At 35.7% G+C, this 24,230-nt stretch overlaps 1 protein-coding gene across 4 annotated transcripts in view; it reads left to right on the top strand.

Annotated features, from left to right (window-relative positions):
• The window catches only part of ARHGAP15 (Rho GTPase activating protein 15), a 517,480-nt gene that overhangs the window by 326,851 nt on the left and 166,399 nt on the right, over positions 1-24,230 (top strand). For all 4 annotated transcript variants that reach the window (XM_070737062.1, XM_070737052.1, XM_070737079.1 and 1 more), the window contains one exon: positions 22,813-22,890. In XM_070737062.1, coding sequence (XP_070593163.1) covers positions 22,813-22,890 — 78 coding nt within the window. The remainder of the gene's footprint in view (positions 1-22,812; positions 22,891-24,230) is intronic.

Here is a 24,230-nt window from a genome sequence, read left to right on the forward strand (position 1 = left end):
GTAAATCAACATGCCTGGGATAAACATATATCCATTGTAAGATAAACTACAAGAAATAGTATAAGGGCAGACTAGATGGAGCATGAGGTCTTTTTCTGCCGTCAGTCTTCTATGTTTCTATGTTTCTATGATTCTAATTTAAGATTTATTCATCATCACTCTTTTGATTATGAATAGGTGAAAAAGTTATTTTAATCTAAAGGATTAAATACATACTCCTCCAACACTCTTTAGACCTTAATGTTGTGTTTTGTTCCTTTGCTAGCTGTCAATTTAACATTTATATGTTCACGTTAACATACACATCTAATAAATAAATAAATGAATGAATGAATGAATGAATGAATGAATGAATGAATGAATGAATAAATAAATAACCATTGAGAGCCATGGTGTCATAGTGGTTAAAATGGAGTATTGCAGGCTAATTTTGCTGACTTCAGCAGTTCAGTTCTCCCTGGCTCAAAATTGACTCAACCTTCCATCCTTCTGAGGTCAGTAAAATGAAGACCCAGATTGTTGAGGGCAATATGCTTTCTATGTAAACTGCTTAGAGAGGGCTGTAAAGCACTGAGAAGCAGTATATATACGTCTAAGTGCTATTGCTATAATATATCATTAATAAAGCCCACTTTTATTATTGGTTAGACTAGAAATTCTGTGCAAAGAATAGAGAAATTATGTTGTGAAACATTTCTGTTCTAGGGTTATTTCCACATCCATTTTCTAGCAATTTATGCAAAACTATTGAATTTTGCTTTGTGGCTCACCAACAATTAAAATAATGTATTTTTAAAAATTCTATTTAAAATGCATATGTTTTTAAATGGAATAGAGAAAGATATTAGAGAAACTGGAAATACAAATGCAAGGACCAGACTCAGCCATAAACTATATTCTCAGCTCCACACAATAGCCCCCCTCATTACCCACATGGAAATAATATGATTCCTCAGAAATAGGTTTTCTGAATGAGAGAGGGCAATATGAAAATCTCTTAGATCACACTAGTTTGCCATTTTTATTTAAAATTAACCTAATAAAAATTTGGTTCATCTTTCAGATCTGTTTTGATTTTTAATTAGGGTGCAATTGTGATCCATACAAAGCCAGTAACAAATGCACTAAAGTTAGTTAGCAGGAGGGAGGAGTCTGTGCATTAATGCGATTGCTGAGTCCAGTGGCCACCATTGGAAACAGCAATACCAACATCTAATTCTCTCATCTTTCTATTGTGGAATAATGAAAATAATTCAGTGTCGTCCTGCTTTTGAGATGAAAAAGAGGCCAAGGATGCCATATGGTACCCTTTAAACTTAATGAGAAAAGACATGTGTCCATATGGAGAACAAAGGGACAAGTGACAAAATGTATGCCATGACATCACAACACAAATGCTGTTATTTACATACTCATGTCCAAAGTTGCGATTATAAGTATAATAATGCAGTCTCTCTCTCTGTCTCCCTCTCCCCCTTTCCACTCTCTCTCCCTTTCTTTCTCTCTCTCTCATATCTCTGCCTCTGTGTTTCTCTCTCTCTTTCCCTCCCTCCCCCTCTCTCTGTCTGTGTCTCTCTGTCTCTGCGTCTCTGTCTCTGTGTCTCTCCCTCTCCCTCTCCCCCTCTTTCTCTGTCTCTCCCTCTCCCTATCATCTCTACCATCATATTACTATTTTTACATCACACAGCTACTTCCTGAGAAAAGAGAAGAACAGGAAAAATATCCTTCTCTTTTATCCTATTTCCTAATTCTGAGTTAAGTTGCTCAACTTAACAAAACTTAACTCTGTAGTATCACCATCTAACCCCCAAAACTTTACCCTTAGATTATCCACTGTTGACCTCACCCGATTCCTAAGAGGTCAGTAAGGGGCGTGCATAAGTGCACCAGTGTGCCTTCCATCCCCTGTTCTAATGTTTCTCTCTTACTGGTATCATGTATATAAACATAGTTGTATGTTTGTAAACTACCAGTACCTACTTAACAAAACAAATAAAATAAATAAAGAAGCTCACTTCCCCACATCTACAACATGGGTAATGGCGTTGTGATTCAAGCCAAAGGACCATATCATCCTGCAGATACAGTCATAGATTTCTAGAAACCCAGAAGCAGGGAAATACAGTTGCTACCAGATCTGGTAAGGGGGGGAAACTAAAGACTAGAAGAATGTTCCTATTATATCTCATAGTTTAATATCAAAGTATTCCCTTCAGAGAAAATGAAAATGAATATTATGGGACTCCGGTTCTATAATTTGTCACTGAAAGGCTTTTGGATTTATTTCCAAATATTCTTAATGGGATCCATTCTTTTCTATTTAATTGATGTGGTTTGAAATGTTATAAAGAATCTTGTCCATATAATTTATATCATGAGAACCAGTGACCATCCAAGACAACTTGTATACTCAAATTCTTAATGTCAGTGTTTGCAACAACACTGATTCCCCCCCCCCCCTCTGTTGAAAGAATTATATACAAAAATCACATAGTTGACTCTTGGCCAAAAAGTCCTCCTGAGATCTCTAGCCCTGAATAAAGATTTAAGAAAGACCTTTAGTCCACTTCGGAGAAGGTCCCTAGCTTTTAAAATTTTTATCTCTTAACTTTACTTGTTAGCAGCTGTTCTATTTTTTTGCTGTCATTTGTTTGACAGCATCCAGTTATCGGTTCCGATGTCTGTTTAAAGAAACAGGGAGGTGGTTGGCTTTAAAATCCCCTTACTGCTTGTGTGTTCAACATTTTCCCAGGCTTTTCTGCATAGTTTGCCAAGCAAAGGGACTGACCTTTTGTAGCAAACACTTTTTCATTTCAAAATGCTCACTTTGATTTTTGTCCCATTTTATGCTCATTCCAAACTGTTTACAGCCCACTAAAAATGACTGTGAATTATATGTTTGTGTAATAGATTCCTTTTGTGGTTGAAGAGGAATGTTTACTTTGTGCAATTAGTTATCTTTGGGTAGATTATAGTGACCTGGAAAAAAAGAGGCCTAAAATGATTATAGTACCTTAAGTATTTCCTTTTGTTATCTCCTGTGGCAGATTATATATACATGTTTTGCTGATTTTTTTTTTAATTAAGGGAGAGGAATCTAGAGAGGAACCTATATGTGTGTGTACATGTGTGTGTGTGTGTGTGAACTCATCATTTCATATACAACAAATGATCTTCCACTAGTCTTTTGCTCAAATAGTTTGTTTTGCATTTTAATGTGGGAAAGGAATTTAAATTTCAGATTCCCTCTCTCTAAAATAAAGCAGGATTAGGGCAATCTAATGTCTGATATCTTTTAGACAGAAAAGAGATCCTTTCTCCTTCCCAAGATATATGTGGTTTGACCAACATATGGAATTTTCCAGTATGCTTGCTAGTTCTTTTAAATACATTTTACACTTCTGCACAGTCAGTACAAATATTGTGTGAGGAAGTATGTGATTAAGATGTATGCTTAATAGTGAAACTGGGGTTCAAGTCAGGGGTGGGTTCTATTTACCTTCCTTACTGGTTTGCATTGCAATGGAAGTTCACATTTTGCACGTGTGCATCACTTCACAGAAATTACCCTTTGCACATGTGCAGAAGCCTTTGCGCATACACGGGGGGGGGGGGGGCAGATTTGCAATCCGTGGAGACCAGTGGATCAGTTCAGGAACATGGACCGCTGGACATTGCTGTCAATTCGGCAAGTGGCAGCAAATTTCCTCTAACGGTTCTAAAAAACCCTTCCAAGCCATCAGCAACCCACCACTGGTTCAGGTAACCACTTAATCATGGGTGCTTTTGGGTTGACTTGGTCTTGTCAGTTTCTCTCAACCCAACATATTGAGAGCCAGATAATTTTGTTACTGAAATAAAAGTATAGTTATAAAGTTATAAATTCTATAAATAAGTAAGATTAAACCAATTTTATCAACAACAGCAATAATGGCACACACAAAAATTTATCATTGACTTTCCCAAAATTGCTTCAATTCCCTTTGAAATCAGTCTAGTGCAAAACTTCTATGAAAGGCTGATTTTGTTGAACCTATATTTCCTTCTTAAACATTACATGATTATCATATGAAAGAATATATCTTAACTCATATGATTAACAAAATATTTCAATAAGATTTGCTTATATCAAGGATCATCTTCAAGAAATCTTCATCATTCTTCTTTGATTGTATTTCAATTTTTCCCTTCTCTTTTTTTCAGTCGAATTTAAAGTCTACAATGCTTAGAGCTGTGCTTCCCTTTTAATAACAAACGTATACATTTACAAAGTATAAGTATAGTGTTTTATTAAAAAATAATCTAATTAAAAATACTGAACAAACGTTGTAATAAACATCCAAATTTAAAAGGAAATGTCCATAAAAATTAGTAAAATACATAAAACAAGCAAACAGGTAAACTATAAGACAAATATTCACATGTTTCTTCAGAGACAGTTTTCCAAAGATAGGTTATTTTTCATTCTAATTTTATAGTGGGTTTTTTTTCCCATGGGAGTTTTATATATAATGCCCTGCAATGGATGATGATTTTCATAAGCTAATCAAGGAGTAATGGCCATACTCAATATGAGGATATACCCCCTATTATTTTAAAAAAGATTGTTTTAATGTTTTTTAATGTTTTATATTGTAAACTGTCAAGACCCATTGGATATGAGATGGGAGGCAAACAAATTTTAAAATAAACAAAACAAAACAAATTGCTCCCAATCTCAAAGTTGTTGAAAGAAAGAAAAAGGTAAATATTATTGCCCTCTGGCAGAGTTTGAATATTTAAACTGGTGTGACTTTGATCCAAATTATGTAAATAAAGAGAATACAAAGAATAAGAGGCTTAAAGAAGCCCACATTTTTTTCTCTAACAAATGAAAAAAAAACAGTCATTAAATGATATTATTCAGTCTCTTTTTAATTTTTTTTGCTGTGTTGGCAGAATAAATGCTTTTTTGCTCTGATTCCATAAACGGCTTCTCAGACTTTCTGTTCTATCTCCAATGGTCTGGGTCAGATTTTAAGGTCTGGTGGGTGGATGGGTGACTGCTGGTGGGAGAGATATCACTTTTGTGCCATTGTTTGATTTAAATGTAGTCCTTTATGGCTGGGCATATGTGTTTCACTACTCTCCTCCTCCTCCTCCTCCTCCTCCTCCACCACCACCACCTCCTCCTCCTCCTCTTCTTCTTCCTCTTCCTATTCCTCTTCTTCTTCTTTATTTATTTTGTCAAGTATTGGTAGCATACTAAGATATAATAATGTTTATATACATGATATTGATACTTATAATAGAAGAAAATTAGGCCAGGGACAGTAGGCACGCGATGCACTTATGCATGCCCCTCTTACTGACCTTGTAGGAGTTGGGAATAAGTCTTCTTCTTCTTCTTCTTCTTCTTCTTCTTCTTCTTCTTCTTCTTCTTCTTCTTCTTCTTCTTCCTCTCCTCCTCCTCCTCCTCCTCCCTCTCTGCATTGTTCTATTTACATTACTGTAATTCTGTAAACTGTTCTGTATGTCCTTTTGGCTGAAGAGCAGAGTAGAAATGCATTAAATAGCTGCCATGTCACTAAGAGTTACTGAGCCCTGATGTACAACATAAGAACCACTCCAAACTTATTTCAGAACCTCATCATCTCCTTTGAGCTGATTTGTTTGCTATAAACATCTACATTTACCAAGAAACCCATAATATCCAAAGATTTGTTTTATTTTTCTAAGTTTATTTACAAATTGCTTATCCCTGATGGTTGCCTTTTAGCAAACAGTTCGTAACATTTTTCCCTCCCCATGCTTCACGCTTTATATAAGTTTCCAGTTACCTTTGAGAGCAGTACCCTGAAAGTGTAGGGATCATATTGCTCTGCTAGATGATCTGAGCTCTTAGTTCTGCTAATTTTTTAGCATACATTCTTTCCCAGTTTGAAAAAATCTATTATACTTGGATCCAAGCATGCCCTAAAAGCTAATACTTCCATGAAAAATGTGCAATTTGTACTGTTTAACATCTGACAAGATCCTTGAAGGCTTTTTTTAAAAAAATGATTTGTCCCCTTCCAAGATTTCAGCTCCTTATTTTTATACGCATGTAAAGGGAAGAGAAGCAAAACAAAATGATAGCAAATGCATGCTATTTTAGAAAGGAGAAAACATTCAGTTTTGCAATAGATAATATAATTTTGTACTACAGAACTTTAAAAATTTAATTCAGGTCAGTAAAGTGCATACCTTATCAACCATTGATTTTATTGCTTTGTGGAATCCAAACAAATATTAGCCAAACCACATTCCAAGCAATTTTACCTTGGAAGTTTATGATATTAAAAGATATTTCTAAGTTATGAGCAAAAATTAGCAGCAAATGAATGCAAATGTCTTGGCTCTACAAATTCTGATTCATTTTATCCCACTACAGCTAGAGCAAAAGCTAGTTCATAATTTTGTACAAAGTCCAAGTTACAATTGGCTTGGAAGGGTATTTTCTCTCTGGGGCCTCAGTGTCTGTAAAAAAAAACCCACACTCTGGGTCTTTTTGTTTTTTAAGGAAAAAGAGGGAGAAGGGCATTAAGAGAAAACATTGTAGAAAATGTACGATGTACAAATTAGAAAGGAAACAGAAAAGGAAGATGGAAAACAATGTATCGTGAAGGTATGATCTGGAAAGCACGAGGAACAGAACCTCAGCAGCATTTTTCCTATAAAGTAAAATAAATAAATAATGGAAGTACAAATAATGGTACAGTACCCCTTTAAGCCAGTTGCCATCTTTCTTAAAGTCACCTGATACCTGCCTCATTGACTAATTCATTCCAGAGAAATGTATCCCATGCTAATATAAGAAAGCATTTGAATGGTAAGAGTTGCCAGAACAAATAAGTGGTTACTGACTGTTTACCACAGAAACATTTGCTGTGACAGGACTAAATTCATACCTGGGAGCACTCCAGTGGTTTTCCTGGCACACCAACCTAGGAGGCATTTTGCCCCCCTCTTTTTGCTATAGTGACGTTTTGAGTAAAGGCAATATTCAGAAATAAATCCCAATCAATCAGTGCATTCACCATACAAGATAGACTCTTCTTCACTTTATTAATTTATTTAATTTGGAAACGGGCACTTTTTGTCAAACCTTAAACTGAATTTCACAGCTTGTTCTCATGTTATCCAGTTGGGGAATGAAATGTCTGCAGGAAAACAACCAAGCTTAGAGAGCATTAAGTACCCCATTTAAGGAAAATGCGAGGAATAAATGATAGGAATGGTCTTGATAAACTAGGGATAAAATATTTCCTGTTTAGTAGCTTAACTTTTGCTAATATTTATGTAAAATCTCTTTTTCAAGGAGTTCAAAGAAACATATATTCCCTTTCCATCCTCTCCCCCTGCTTTTTTTTTTAAAAAAAATCTACACAACAACCATATAACAAGTCAGAACAAGAAATGCTGACTGATCAGGAGAACCCAATAAAATCCATGGCTGAATTAAAGGCTGAATTTCCTAAATGTTAGATAGAAGCACCTTAACTAACTGGTGAATTGCCAATTAATAGTTGATGGAAAAAAGAGATTTATATTTTCTGTCACTGACAAATTTATTTATTTATTTATTGGATTTGTATGCCATCTCTCTCTGAGGACCTGGGGTGGCTCACAACATGTCCAAAACAATATACCATATACATATCTAAAAATCCAATTAATATAGCAAAAAACGTAAAAAACCCTCTAATAAGATTTAAAATAATTCATTGCCATTCATACAGCAAAACATATTACGCTCGTTGACCTAATGGCTCCAAGCCTGGTGGCATAAGTAGGTCTTTAAGCTTTTATGGAAGACAAAGAGGGTGGGGGCAGTGCAAATCTCTGGGGGGAGCTGATTCCAGAGGGCTGGGGCCCCCATAGAGAAGGCTCTTCCCCTAGGTCCTGCCAAACAAACAAACAAAAAAACATAGCAGCAAAACACATATGAGCAAACTACACATGCTTATATTTTCTAGACATTTAAAAATATTTCACAGAAAACTTTAAAACATTTTCAGAAGCTGAAAACATACTCAATCCAAGATCTCTGACATACAGTAATAATTATTCATAAATTCCACCATAGTGATTCAATTACTACAATGGGTTAAAACAAATTATACTTACATTGTGTATCCGTTTTTAGTTTACAGATTTTATTTACAAAAATTGCTCAGAATCCTATCTGTAGAACAACCACTATTTGCAGAATGTTACAAGCTTAATCTGTCTCCCCCACACACATTTATTTTGCTGAACATTGTTCTTTTTTTCCCCTGAAACTCAACTCGAGTCAATAGAACTGGGCATATATTTCCTAATCCAGATTACTTTCACAGCAATGACTTTTGGTGTTTCCCGAGATTGGAGCTCTAAAAACCAAGTAGAATCTTAATAACTAGTTGTTTTGTTTTGCTTTGGCAATAGGTGTCACATGTAGCTCCAAACAGGACTGCGTTAGTGATATAAAAATAGATTGTAAGTGAGTTGGGCCATGAATTCCTTTCCTCCTCTTAGAGACAAACTTCTGTGGGTGCCCAAGAAAGCTCATCCCCCATAACTAACAGTCTTTTAGAGGGATTTGCAGCTATGTTAGGGAATAATAACTAATCTCCTTATATCTCACAAGACAACTCCCTGCTCTATGGCTGCCTGTGTTAAAAAGAAAAATAGATGTGTTCAACTTCTTCAGTTTATATTAATGGTCATTCATGACCAACCAATTCAGTAGGATTTAATTAATCTTATTTAGGCTTCAGTCTTACTTTTATTTAGGAGTCTTATTTAATTCATTGGGGTTACATTTTGTCAATAGTAACATGTCACTGCAGTATCTATACCTTCACATATGAGCTGTGAAATCATGACCATCCATAGACATCCAGCCGATACTGTCCTTCACCAATTTGCATGTAGACATAATCTTGAGCTCTGCTCTGTTGTTTCAAAATGCTAAAACCTAAATATTTGATTTCACTCTGAATAATCTGCATGGAGGCTTGCAGTAACGCTAGCAGAGCAATTATTGCCTGCCTATGAACTTGTGTAGCCTCACATATGAGTGATATATTATTCAAAAATGTATTTAAATGTCAGAAAAGTTCTATCAGAAAGTTCTTCCTGTTCTTAACTTTTCTTGCAGATTGTTTCCTGAGTGAAATAGATTCATAACTAAACAGATGTGGGAAATGACAAAATTATTGAATATATGTACACATTCTCCTTAAATATATAATTGTAGCTATTATTAGTTCCCCTTTAGAGATATTACTAGCAATGAGCTTACTCCTCTCTCTGTTGGGATCTCTCAAGAAGCTGAGCATTGTTTGCATAGTATGGTAAGAAGCATATGGCATAAAATTTTAATTAATCTGATAAGCAAGGAAGCAGTTTTAAAAAAAATACTAAAAAAAAACAGCCATTGAACTTTCTGGTGATATTGGAAAGTAAAGGATCTAAGTTTCTGCGCTGCTCAAGATTTAACACAAAACTTTTATATATTCAAGATAATAAGAAATTTGTAACCATATGCCTTAGTAAATGTTATTTTTTTCATAACAGTCCTGATCTCACTGACTTCAGTGAAAATGTCCTTGTTTTAAACTAATTTGTAATTGTAACAAATGTATTTCCTATAGGTGCTGCCCAGATAAGCTTCTAGAACAAAAATGTTCCCACCATAAATTATTTCAAAGTTCTTTCATGTTAGTTATTGAATTTCCTATGCTTTTGAACATGATGTGAAAGCTGACATGTGCTTCCAAATTTTTGTTACATATGTCTGTATTTCATAATTGGTATGATCTATTTAAACTTGAGCACTAAATTGTCAAATCTCTGATACACCAGTGGGTAACTTCACAGTTATCTGTATCTAGAAATATATTTGCAATATTGTCTCCCTATCTATTATTCTTTCTTCACACCCTTTTGTCCACAATTCAGATCACTCCAAAAATGCATTGTACAGTTGCCCTTGTCATTTTATAATGCATGTATTTGTTTAAATCTTTTGCCTTGTTTCTTCAGAGACCCTAAGAAAGCAAGGAACCAAAGTTAAAATAATCATTTTTTAAAAAAAAATTGGCAACAGAAAATCAACTATAAAACACTAAAAAAATGAGGTCAAAAATAATAATAGCCCAAGTATTTCAAACCAATGTGTTAAAAAAAAAAAGAACAGTGATAATTCTTGGCCACTGAGCATTTTCTTTTTCAAATGGAGGATTATTTAGACCACAATGCTGGAAATTGAAGTCCACACCTCTCAAAGTTGCTGAAATTCAAAAACTCTAGTTTAAGACCATCCATTGAAAAAGAAGAAAATTTAAAGACATTCAAAATGGACTTGTTTCTGGTTCTTTAGGGCAGTGTTTTTCAACCAGTGTTCCGTGGCACACTAGTGTGCCGTGAGACATAGTCAGGTGTGCCGTGAAGCTCAGAGAGAGAAAGAAAGCAAGAGAGAAAGAAAGCAAGAGAGAGACAAAAAAGCGAGAGAGAAAGAGCGAGCGAGAGAGAAAGAGAACAAGAGAGAAAGAAAGCAAGAGAGAGAGAACAAGAGAAAGAGAGAGAGAAAGAGAGGGAGGGAAGGAGAGAGAGAGAAAGACATAGAGGGAGGTAGAGAGGGAGAGAGAAAGAGAGCAAAAAAGAGAGGAAGGAAGGAAGAGAAAGAGGGAGAGAGAAATAGAGCAAAAGGGAGGAAGAGAGAGAATTTTTTGTCCAAACTTTTTTTAGCTCCCCCCCCCGCACCGCTCAATGTGCCCCAGGGTTTTGTAGATGTAAAAAATGTGCCGCGGCTCAAAAAAGGTTGAAAATCACTGCTTTAGGGCATTCAGAATATGTAACAATTGCATGTATTCATCCTATATCAGTTGTCCAATATCTGCTACATCAAAGATCTTCTGATGTAATGGTATGTGGGAATGGATTTGGGAGACAGGGAAAGCCACAAACTGGCCAGCCAGTTTCATTTCAGCTCATCGCAACAGCAAGGAGAGATGGAGGCCCCCCAAATGGCACATTCATTATTTCCCTCCATGCAAAGCAAGGCTTCTGCCTCAGATGAAGAGGATCAAAGAGACTCAGAAGATGAAGGCCAGAATCCTGAGCCCCCAGTATTTATAGGCCTTTTTTTTACAGTCCTGTAATTTGTAACTCCTACACTGCAAAAACATATGGAGTATCCAACTTGACAAAGCAATAGACACAATTTGCATAGACTTTTGTAAAATCTTTGATTCAGAGTACACAACAAACTACTTCTAAACTAAAATCTTATGGTATTTTTGGACCCCTGCATAAGTGGATAGCTGCATTCCTGTCAAACAGACAACATGTAGTCAAAATATCCAATCAAACCCCACACCTGTTAACAGTGGCATCCCCAAGGCACTGTTTTAGGACCAACACTCTTTGTGATCATATTATAAGCAAATGGGTTCTCTTCACTGATGATGTGAAATTATTCAACATCACCAACTGTACTGATACCCTTCATTCTTGACTGTTTGTTAGAATGGTCTAACAATGGCAACTTCAAATCACAACCAACAAATGCTCTGTCTTACACAGAAAAAAATAGAACACAAAAGGCAAGCTGGGTGGATATGACCTCCTAAATTACCCCTACTCTGTTAAGGACATTAGAGTATTACTCCCTAATGATCTAAGTATCGGAGCGCACTGTAATAATATTGCCAAAAAGGCATTAAGAGTTGTTAACCCAATCCTGCGTAGCTTCTTCTTCTGGTAACACTGTACTATTAACCATAGCATACAAAACTTTTGCTAGACCAATTCTTGAATGCAGCTCATCTGTCTGGAACCCCCACTGCATATCGGACATTAATATAATTGAGGAAATGAAGAAAAACTTCATAAGAAGAGTGCTCCACTCCACTGCTTGCAACAGAATACCTTATGCCACCAGACTTGAAATTTTGGGCTTAGACAACATCACCTTCGATCTGAACTAAACATAATATACAAAATTATCTGCTACAATGTTCTGTCTGTCAATGACTAATTCAACTTCAACCACAACAATAAACAAGCACACAATAGATACAAACTATTGTATCAGAGTGGTCAATGGCTTCAATGTGTTATCTGACTCTGTGGTTTCTTCCCCTAACCCCACAACTTTAACGTCAGACTGCCTACTGTTGACCTCACCCCATTCCTAAGAAGTCTGTATGGAGCGTGCATGTGCACTAATGTGCCTACCATCCCTGTCCTAATGACCCCATTTACTCATGTATTCATAATCTTGTATATACTTATATTTATTATCTCATACATGCATGACAAAACAAACCAATAAATAAATAAACTACTGTGTAAAAGCGTGTATCACAGCTCAGAGAAGGAGAAAGGACATAGGACACATTTCAGAAGGACCCTTCCTAATTTTTCAGACATAAAAGGAAAGGAAGAGAGAAATGCTTCTAGTTTTGCAGGATTTTATCAATGTAACCTCAAACAAGAAACAATAGAGCTGGTGTTCCTGGTTGTGTCTGGACTACATTGAAGGACTAACATTGTGTTAGCCATCCTCAGGCCAAACAACACTTTTTCCTTTCTCCACCATTAGTGTGAATCATTCACATATTCTTGATGGCTTGGCATCCCAACTCATTGCAAATGCACCCCCTGTGCCAGTTGAAAACTGTTGCTTTCCCTCCTGAGCTGTGTTTTTTTCTCTCTCCCTCCCCCTCTTTCCCTTTCCCCCTCCCTCCCTCCCTCCCTCCCTTTTCTTCAAGAACTTTAAGGTGTGACATTGGCACATTGGAATGAAGCTACAAAGTTTCAGTGAATTAAAACTTGGCTTTGGTCCAGGTGAATTCTCAGTTCAGTGTGCCTAGAGTAGACTGAAGGAATCTTCTATTTGTTTGATCACTACAGCATTACTGCAATGATGGTAAATGAGGGCACAGAGAGATTTGCGTTACAAGAGATAACTCCAGAAGAGGGTGGCATTTTTAAGATTGGCTTCAGAACAGCCAAAAGAAGCATGGGATACAAGCAGATTAGCTTGTGATGTGTCTTCAAGACAAAGTTCTTTTTTATTATTAGATCTTTTTGCATCAGCAATGAAATTTAGCATTTAGAAAGAACTTATTTACGGAATACTTGCTTCTTTATTGTAGTGGTGGGACAATGCAAAGATGTCATTGATCAAGAACAGAAAACTCTTGGTTGTCCTATTCTCAGCCAGTATGCAGACCATTATACAATAATAGTATTATTAATATTCATGATGACAGCCATCCACTTTACTGTGAGAAGTTACAATATTCTTATTATTAGTTGCACTGTCAAAAGCAAGAATCAGGAAGTGAGGCGGTTCAGATGACTGCAGGTTTAGTGCAAGCTAATGCGCTCTACAAGAATCTAAACTGATAACAGTCAAAGAAAATTGGCTGTATTAAAAGTCAAAGGAATTCAAGGTAGGCTAGATTTAGATCTCTAGTGGGCACGAAGAGACTTGGGGTTGATGATTCCCTTGACACCTCCCTTCTTCAAGTCAATTTGCTGATGGTGATGATTGTCTGATTCTGCAACAAAAATGGACTGAATATCTGATGCATTTCACAGCCTCAATGTGCTAAGTATAGTTCTTTAAAACATTTGGGTCTTACTTCTGTATAAAGCTAAGATGGAAGATGTTGAAGTTCATTTTCATTCATCTTCCTCTATTCCCTGAAAATCCAGGTTTTTTAATGCAAATCTCTATAAGGGCAAATTTGAATAAAAAATAGAAGTTTTAGAAAAAACGTTGCCTTTTTAATATGCTACTGTCTGGAAGAGGCAGTTCTTTAGCCAGATGAACAAGAACCTGTTACAGCTGACTTACAATCTCCTCCAGTTGTGTTGCCAGTAAGGACTTGTCAAGCTACATATGTTTTCAAACCTCTCTCAGCTAAATCAAAGATCCAAATACAAAATGTAATACACAAGGGTATCATATGGACTTAAGAGACTCTCTGGTGGTAAATGGATTACACAGAAGCATACACCAAGAATATTCCTTCATGACAGATATAATCTAGCAGTATTTTCTTTAAAAAAAATCTTCCTTAACTCTTTCATGCCATTAATCTGTAACAGAAGAAATAAGAGGAGAGATTTTTCTTTCGGCAATAAATAAAAATTGTGCTACCCTGCTGCTGAACTGTGTGAGCCTGCAGAGGAAGAAAATGCCCAATAGAATAAAATCAGATTTAATGTGTTGTGTTCTTTGACTGATATATTTAACTCCTCCCAGTTGGCATATAGCAAATCCCCAGCTGAGGGTTATATCTCACTGCGGTCTGGGATGTGCCCAGTTTCCATCTGTGTGTGGTCAGAAGTTTACTATTATTATGCTTTCTCTTCTTGGTTACTTAGTGATCTAACTATTTTTATCTATCAGTTTGGAACTTCTGCATTAGATTGCTGTAATACATTCTGTTTAGTAGCTGTTTTTGAAATGCCTCTTATTGAGGTTGTGATGGTTAACCATTTTTCCTACCAGTATTTTACAGTCACTTGTTGACTGGTGTTTGAAAATGTTAAGCCATATTTTTATACATTGTGTTCTACTGTATAACTTCAAAATGATATATTTCTTTGTTGCTAGAGTTGTCACTGTCAAAACATATTTCTACAATTGATCCACTGATTGCTTTCCTTTTGGTAATTTATTCACTTGTTGCCTTTGTTAGGCTACAATGGCTTGCAAAGAGATAGAAAAGATGAGTAACATTTCAAATCAAGAAGTTTCTAGCTGCCCTAAATAGCAATGGTGGTGACCAAGTTACCTGAAGATGAATGCCATTTTATATTTGCTGTACTTCTGCTGTGTTTATAGAATAAGTGGTACTCTACTTAAGAACTTAATTTGTTCTGTGACCAGGTTCTTAAGTAGAAACATTCTTAAGTAGAAGCAATTTTTCCCATAGGAATTGATGTAAAAGCAAATAATGCGTGCAAACTCATTAGGAAAGAAATAAAAGCTCAGAATTTGAGTGGGAAGAGGAGGAGGAGGAGGGCGGATGCCGAAGGAAGAAGCTGAGGTGAGGGGAATCAAAAAAATCCAAAACTTTAAGGCTTAAAAAAAACGAGGGACTCTGAGGCTATGAGAAGGAGCACGTGCCTCCAATACACTGTATGGGCTGCCTCCCATACACTGCCTCCCGTACACTGGCTGCTGCTGCTGCTACCTGCTGCCTCTTCCTTCCCATGCTGAAGGGCTCCCCTCTCCTCTCACTTGATCGTTTTGTAATTGGCGCCTTTCTTTCTCTGTGGTGACTCCTCGGCTGCCCAGAGCAAAGGGAGTGTTTCTTTTCTCTGGGCGCTGGCAGAGGTTTATTCCCTGTCCAAATGCCCAGAGAAAGGAAAATTCTTTGTTCACTCTGGACTGCCAAAGCCTCCTTATGTGCCACCAAAAGGCTCCTCTGGCAGCCCAGATGGCCAGGATTAAAGGGGGAATGGCAGGAAACTGGCCGGGCCTTCCTGCCGCTCTCAAATTTCCTTGGAAATTTGCAAAAAAATCTTGAACACCTGCTTCTTATCTAGGAAAGTTTTTAAGTAGAGGCGTTCTTAAGTAGAGGTACCGCTGTATTATCATTTTATTTATGCAAACAAGCAGGAAAAAAATGGATGGTCTTAAGTATATGAAGTAGATATTTTTAGATCAATCATATATCCCTGTACTTTTCATATCTGCTTACATTTATAAGAATCCATTTTCTTTGTGCAATTGTTATTAAGTGATGTGCAACAGGTGTTAAGTGATATAAAAATTCAGGAGACACATAGAAGCTGCTGGTTCTATGAGCATAACTTTTCTAGAGTCATATATAGATACAGAGGAGAAAGGAAGACAGAGAATCTCATGATACAAGCCACATACTGAACATGAGCATGTTCCAATGCTTTAGGACACAAAAGCACCAAGGGTGAAAGCTCCAGAAAACTAATATACATATCTTACAGCCTGCTTTTACGCTTGATATAATTGTTTTTTTTCTTTTCTTCTTTTCTTTTCTCTTCTATCCTCTCCTCTCCCCTTCCTCCCCTTGGTTTCATCTCTACTGTGCTAGCCCCATCAATAAACAAATAACATACCTACAGCTTATGACTAGATAAAGTACCTGTGCCTTTAAACAAGGATATAGTAGACAGTAACATCTTAATTCATCTGTCTCTATGTCTGTCTGTTTGTTTCTCTTCTATCTCCCTCTCCTCCTCACATAGCTGCCCACCTTGCAACCAACTTGTTGTTGATAGAAGTTGTTCAGTGTCATTGGGGGACTATGTTCTGGTGCAGAAAGTGGAAAGGACTTTGTATGGGCTACATTACACCAGAGGTGGGTTCCTCCAGGTTTGGACCGGTTCGCCTGAACTGGTAGTGACCTGCTGGTGATGTCATGATGATGTCATGAAACTAATTCAGTTGGTGCCGGTCCAACTTTTTTGAATGTTTTTAAAAAGTTTTTTGATTTTTTAAAAAATCCTGAGCATGCGCAGAAGCTGAGTTTCTGGCACTGTGTATGCAGTCACCATCTTGTTTTTGGCTATTTTCCCCCCAAAACTTTTGGTATTGTGCATGCATACATGCACCCATGAGGCACGCCCACACGGTGCAAGAGGAAGCGAACCAGCAGTGAGGTAAGTTAGAAACCACCCCTGCATTACACCCATTGGTTTGGAAGGCAGGCAAACCTCTCAGTCTAGTCCTATTTTTAGCTCAGTATGAATTTTCACTAGGAATAACAGAAAGGACAGGCAGTGACCTAGTGAATTTATGGAATAATAATGGTGTAAAAAGAATTTAAAATACAATCTAGTTTTCTTGAGTGAAGGAATGGCTGCTTTGACAGTAGCTGCACTTGTTATTGTTATTGTTTTAAGAAAGATGTATCTTTTTAATTATTTGCAAAGCAAATTAATATTATGCTGTTGCTTGAGAAATGTGATTCAAAAATCACTGAGCACTTGTATGTTGTGTGTGTGTTTTATATTTTAAAATCAATAAAAAAATAAAAAGGAGAAATGTGATTCATTTGATTAATTGATATAAAGTTCCAAAATTTGCATTTCATCCTACAACATCCCAAACTAATATGTATTAATAGCATTAGGGTTTATTTATTATTTATTTATTCAATCATCTAAGTTTATCACTGTAGGGTATATATTAGTCCTAAAGCAGATTTGTCATCATCTTATGGAAACAATGCTAGCACAAAAGCAATATTTTATTTTTATTATTATCTACAATTGTATCACAGTGGCCAGTTGTTTTGCCGGATTTGGCATTAATTACTAGTCGAGCCCTGTTATTGTTATTTGGACAGTGAGAGTATCTGCACACAAAATTAAATTAAAACGTGATAAAATGTCAATCCCTATTAAATGACATACAGTATTTGACATCTCTGTGGGGATTTTTAAGGTTAAGTATAGCGTTTTCAGAAAGCTACTTTGTTTCAGAAGTAAACAGTTAAGACTGATGTTTAAATAATGCTGCTCATTGTTCCTGAAGGAGAAAAAGTTTTACATGTATAGTTGCCAAAGTGTATGCTGCAGCATTCTGGGGCAACAGAACAAATTCACCTATCTTAAATTTTTGTGATGTCCATTTGCAATGCTGGGGTTTTTGACATCCATTTGTAATGTCACATCTGTGCAAAGATGGGCTTTCAAAGGTCTTTAGGTCTAGAAATACTGTGAAAAAATTCAGAGGCATTAAAGGGTTCTGTGAATCAAAGTTTGGTTTTAAGCATCTGTTTTAAGCATATGATTTTTCTCTCTCGTAGCAAAACTTGTCTTCAGCAGCATGCTGATTAGAATCATCTAATTTTTTTATGCCCTTCCTCCTAGCAGTTTCAAGCCAAGCAGATTAAAAATAGCTGGAATTTCTGATACATAGATGACAAGATTTACTAACAGTGGACCCTTTTTAAAAAAAACCCAAGCACAGTTCATTTCAAAGCATTTTTCCCTCCACAATTCATTTCAAAACATTTTTTTTCATTCCTTTGTTGTTGTTGTTTTAGAAAAAAGACAAGAAGGATGAGGAGGGCGTGAAGAAGAAGAATTTGTTAAAAGAGTAGCATTGCTTTGTTTCTTATCCCACGATGAGTGAAAAAAATGTTTAAAAAATATCACTTTACACTGACATCCATACTGAAATGTGAGGATGTGATTCAAGCCAAGCCAAAAACTGCAGCTCAAAATTAGAAGGGGTAGACATAGTTTGGGAATCCATTTTCCCACATTCCTCGGCCTCAGTGATCCCAGCTAATGTTTAAAAGAAAATGGAGTTTGGAAACAATGAAGTCATTTTGTTTAGCTAAAAAAAAGAAAAGAAAGAAACCTTGAAAACCACCCTCAAGTGTTTTCTGTCCTTTTTTCCCTTTCTTTTTTTTTAATTAAAAAAAATATTAGGTATATTTACTGAAACCACTTTTAAATTATTCAGGTAGGGGGAAACTACTAATGGCAGAGGTTTCCTACCACATACATGACACAAGACACATACAGATATCATGGATATCTCCAGATATTGCTGTTATCAAAAGTGATTTTTATTGAAATGAAAACGCCTCACTTGACAAAAGCAGAAAAGCAAATTTAAGCCCCAAGGAAAGCTGATTTCTAAATTTTACTATGCGCACAGGTAAATGCTTAGTCAAGGTTTGCTTAATTCCACCATTTCTATGATTGCCCTCTTTCTTGGCTCATATATAGTGAATAGAACAGTGGAGAACAGCAGTTGGTGCACCCAGGTGTGTGGCTCCGGTAGGTCTCATGCACGCACGTACACAGCTCCCATAGGTTTGGAGCCGTGCATGTGCACAACCATTGAAAATCTGGTGATTTTCCCCACTTTCTTGTTTCCACGCATGCACAGAAGCAAAGAAATAGGGAGAGATCATCCAAAACTCACGTATGTGAGCATGCTACGGAGACGGAGAGGGGCGGCATACAAATTTGATTAATAAATAAATAAAATAAATAAATAAATCTCACATGAGCAAGATTTGGGCAAAAATCGCTGCTTTTTTGCTTCCACGCATGTGCAGAAGCAAAAAAAGCAGTGAAAATTGCCAAAATCTCAACGAGAGTGCTCTCACGCAAGTGAGATTTGGGTGAAAATCACAGCTTTTTTGCTTCCGTGCATGCTTGGAAGCAAAAAAAGTGGTGATTTTTGCCCAAATCTAGCTTGTATGAGGATGCTTATGTGAGATTTCGGTTCGTGCGCATGCACAGAGCACACTGTGAGCACCGACAACTGGTAGCAAAAAGTGTACAAAAGGTGTGAAAGAGAAAAATTGTTGTTCGTTGAAAATGCTTAATGAAATTTTAGGAGAACACGAGATGCAACATAGGCAGATCAGTTGCACAGAAAGGAACTGCATTATTTTCGCTCCTGTTTCATAGCTTAACTAAGCTGGTGGGAAAGCTACATTCAGAGTGTAAAATGCACCCTAATTATCAGCCTCTTTTGGGAAGGAAAAGGATGTGTCTTATACACCAAAAAATATGGTATTTTCCTCTGAACCTTAATGCTGAAGAAGGTTCAGGGATCACAATTCAACTGCTACCCATCTCTTTACTTTTAAAATTGGAAGAATGGACAGCTGCTTATTAATACACTGCCCTCACTATTTTAAATGTGATGAGCTAAAATGTTAAAGGCTATAGAAGTACCCTAGAAGATATATTTAAGTGGAAGAATTTACCTAAACATAGAAATAAATTGAAAATGAGTGTCATGCTTTGCAAATAATAAATTATATAAAATAAGAGCAGTTCTATATATGGCTCATTGGAAAGAAAATAATATTTAATCGCTATCCTAGATATAAAGTGGAAAGCTTCTAAGATTTATGGTGGGAATAACTTGCAACAGCTGCATTTTTCCTTGACTGAAATCTTGAACACAATTTGGATTATGGTCCCTGGGTTGGTGATGGGGGTTGTTCACATTATCTAAAGCTCCTTCAAATAAAAAAGGAGGGTGAAACAGCTATGTGCTCTAAGGGAAGGCTAGAAATATGTCTTAGTGATAAACACCTTTTGGAAACATCAAATAGTCAGCATATATTAAACTAGAAATTGGATTTTATGGTAGTGAGTGAGTGTCATGATATAATAGTGTTTACCACTAACATTAATGCCATCTGTAAATTTACAAATTTTGAAACTATGGTTATTTTATGTTTTATTCCCTTAACTATTTTAAGCTTTATCATGAAGAAACCCTGACTGTTAGTTTTCATTCTAGATAAAAGTCTGCTTTGAAGTTGAAGTATTTTCTTTGAAATTTGTTTAGAAATTTAAAGTCTAAGATCAGCCGTTTTAAAAAAATGTACTCTCCCCCTTTCTCCTTCAAACATATGCAAACAAGGCCCAAAACCTTTTCCAAAGTAAGTAATTTCTACTCCAGCTAAGATTATGCAGCCATAAAAAGAATATCCAAATTCACCCATTTATATTGGATATTTTGTTTTTCACTGTTGACATATTTAAACCAGAAAATATATGGTATATATTCACTCTAGCAGATATATTGTTTCAACTTTTATCTTTATGCTGCCATATTGAATAACATTCTAAAGAATGTAGTACCTTCTACAGATAGTCCTTAACATATGATCAAAAGTGAGCCCATAATTTATGTTGCTAAGGGAGACGTTTATTAAGTAAATTATGCTCCACTTTAAGACCCTTCTTGCCATAGTTTTTATCTGAATCATAGCAGTTGTTTAGTTAGTTATATGTCTGTTAACTGAATCTGGTTTCCCCATTGAGTTTGCTTGCCAGGTCACAAAATGGGATCACATGACCCTAGGATACCTCAACCATCATAAATGGGAGTCAGTTACCAACTGTCTGAATTTTGATCACATGACCATAGGCATATTGCAATGGTTGTAAGTGTGAGAAATGGTCATAAATCACTTTTTAGTGATGTTGTAAGTTTGAACGGTCACTAAAGGAACTGTTGTAAGTCAAGGACTGCCTGTGTATATTGCTAAATCATACTTAATAATATTGCAAAAGTTTTGTATAAAAATATTAATATAACCTGGCTAACTAATACATTTGAAATCTGTTCAGATACATCCATCCAGATTTAGAATAGTTCAAGAAAGGTTATCAAACTCTGATTTATTCAATTGAGGCAGAAACAGGATTTTAGTCATTGCATATTTTACATTCATTGATATTTCTCTCTAATCCAAGGGGTTTTTTTTAATCTTAACTTTGTTTATTTGATTGTTTGTATGTAAAATTTATATGCCTCCTAACTCCACTTGGACTCTGGGCAGCTTAAAATAAAAAACATCAATTAAAGACAATTTAAAAATATGTTAGTAGCCTTTAATAAAACTATACTAATCTTTCAATCACTCATATATATATATATATATATATATATATATATGTTTTTCTTAAGTCGGATCACCCTGGTATATTTAAGGAACGTCACAGCTCCTTTTTGCCTCTAGGCCCAACCCAGGACCACTACAAGGCAGTTAATATATTTATAGCCGACAACTATATTCTGTATGTGTTAAAATGTTTTCAGCTGGAATTTTTTTAAAATTAAGGGAGACTAGGATGGTCCCATTTCGGCCTTATTAGGCCTCATCAGCTAGCCACATCCCAGTAAAAGAAAGGGGTGTGGCTAGCTGATGAGGCCTAATAAGGCCGAAATGGGACCATCCTAGTCTCCCTTAATTTTAAAAAAATTCCAGCTGAAAACATTTTAACATATATATATATATATATATATATATACAGTATGTATATATATATATATATATATATATATATATATATATATATATATATATATATATATCAACCACTAACTTAACTTAACACCATTGACCTAAACAATGATTTATAAGGTTCTTTTATAAAAGCAGATGAAAACTGGCTAAATCTAACTTTATTTTTATCTATTTAAAGAATAAATTGGTTCAGAAGTAATTAAGTTAAAATTAATCATTGTTAATATTTATTTATATGATATTATATTGTTAATATCTCCATAAATATCCCTTAATGATAGTTACATTGTGAATAAGGATCTGTAATAGGAAAAGGTTGAAGAAAGTAAAGTAACAATGTGCTATTTATGCTCTCTTAATGCAACTGCAAAAGCAGATTTTATATTTCTGTTTAGTGTCTATAGAAGGCTTTCTGAATTAGAATATACCGGTAGTCATACCATATAGTACACAGCAGTGAAGGGCTACTAAAAGTTTTACTACCACACTGTGGGCGTGGCTTATGCAGGGCGCCCCATATTTTCTTTCAACATCTTTCAGTGCAAATTGGATGCTCTGGGGTGGAGCTCCATTTTCGCTATTCCATTGTGTTCCCTCCTGTCTGGGCAGTAGCCCACCCCTAGTACACAGATATCCAAAGGTACTGAGTTTATATGAAGAGGCAAAATTCCATACATAATTGTTTGAAATTTGATGTTTCTTTTTTCCTTTGCTTCAAAAAATACAGTCACTAGATAGTCCTTCAGGTGTTGTTGAATCCTAGTTTCCATCAGTCCTAGAAAGAACAGCAAGTGCTAAAGTGTAAGTGGAACTATAACACGTAATCCAAGGCATCTAAAAGGCCGGGGGGGGGGAGCATTACAGAATATTGGGTGAATTATTATCAAGGAGTTCACAGAAGTATATATTTCTCTTTATTTGTCACAGCAGCTATAGTTTCTTGACAGACAGCATAATACTTATTGAAGCTAATATAAAGTACATCTTCATTTTCCAGGTCTGGATGTTGATGGAATATACAGAGTCAGCGGCAATCTGGCAACGATACAGAAGTTACGATTTGTTGTCAATCAAGGTAAGTGATTCCTTTGCCCCACAATGTTTTGTTTAGTACTTATCAGTCTAAAATGACAATACAATGGATTTTAGAAGCTCTGGTGCATTAATGGTACAGAATGATGAGTGACATTTTTAAAAAGAGACGAGAAGAAATGAACAGATACAGCCCATATCTAAGAACATTTTGGAAGAGAGAAGAGAGATGCAATCATCAAATTTTATAGAAAAAGAAAATTATTTTAAAAAGGCAAACAGAAATCTGGGCTTTTCAGAGATAAAATATTGATAAACATAAAGAGCCATAATGGCACAGTGGTTAGAATGCAGTATTGTAGGATAACTATGCCCTTTGCCAGGAGTTTGATCCCCACTGATTCAAGATTGATTCATCCTTCCATCCTTCCGAGGTCAATAAAATGACTCAGATTACTGGGGGCAATATGCTGACTCTGTAAAGCTCTTAGAGAGGACTGTAAAAGCACTGTGAAGCAGTATATAAGTCTAAGTGCTATTGCTATATTGCAGACTCAACTTCAAAGTATAAAGAGGTCTTGGCATGGAAGGATTGTCAGAATTGGGAGAAGAAATAAAATAAGGGCACTTAGAAATAACGTGATAGGGGGAAATAAAAAAAATGTCAAGATAATTTTAAGCTTTTTGTGACTTCACTAACATTAAATCTTTTATTCTTCCACATATGTACAAACTCAACAATACTAAAAAGTAGATGTACTTGATCTTCCACATATGTACAAATCAATCGTTGATAATAAGAAAACAGATTTTTAAGAATTTAATTAATTGTCCTGCAGACTCGTACAGATCCCATTATGTAAAAGGTTCTGCTAGATCTCAAATGACCATTTGACCTGAAAGAAAAGCATCTTTGACAAGAATCTGGTAGCATACTGAATTAATGGAAGATTTTTTTATTGAAGTCCAGATGTTTAAAGAGAGTGACTGGCAAATGTTACTGAGCAACCTTCCTAAGGTATTGGAATATACTAATATTGGAATATTGGAATATATTAATACCACTGGTATTACCATTTGTATGGGATAAAATAGAAGCAATAGGATACAATTAAGAGATGGAAGATTTAAATAATAATTCTAAATATTTTTTGCTATTAAATCCTTAAGTATAGTTCACCTTGAAGGCAAAAGACCAATCAAATATTAGGAGAAGGAGCAACATGTATTCCTGACACTCATGTTTAAAGAAAATGTACAGTTGTTATGCCTCTAAATTTGAAACTGTAGGAAGCTTAGATGATTAGAGTGTTTCAAAACTGTGGCACATTTTCCCCATATATAATTTTTCTTTTATTATAGGTCTTTGCCTTTTAGCTAAGA

Source organism: Erythrolamprus reginae, chromosome 1 (assembly GCF_031021105.1).
Source record: "Erythrolamprus reginae isolate rEryReg1 chromosome 1, rEryReg1.hap1, whole genome shotgun sequence".
Taxonomy (NCBI): Eukaryota; Metazoa; Chordata; class Lepidosauria; order Squamata; family Dipsadidae; genus Erythrolamprus; species Erythrolamprus reginae.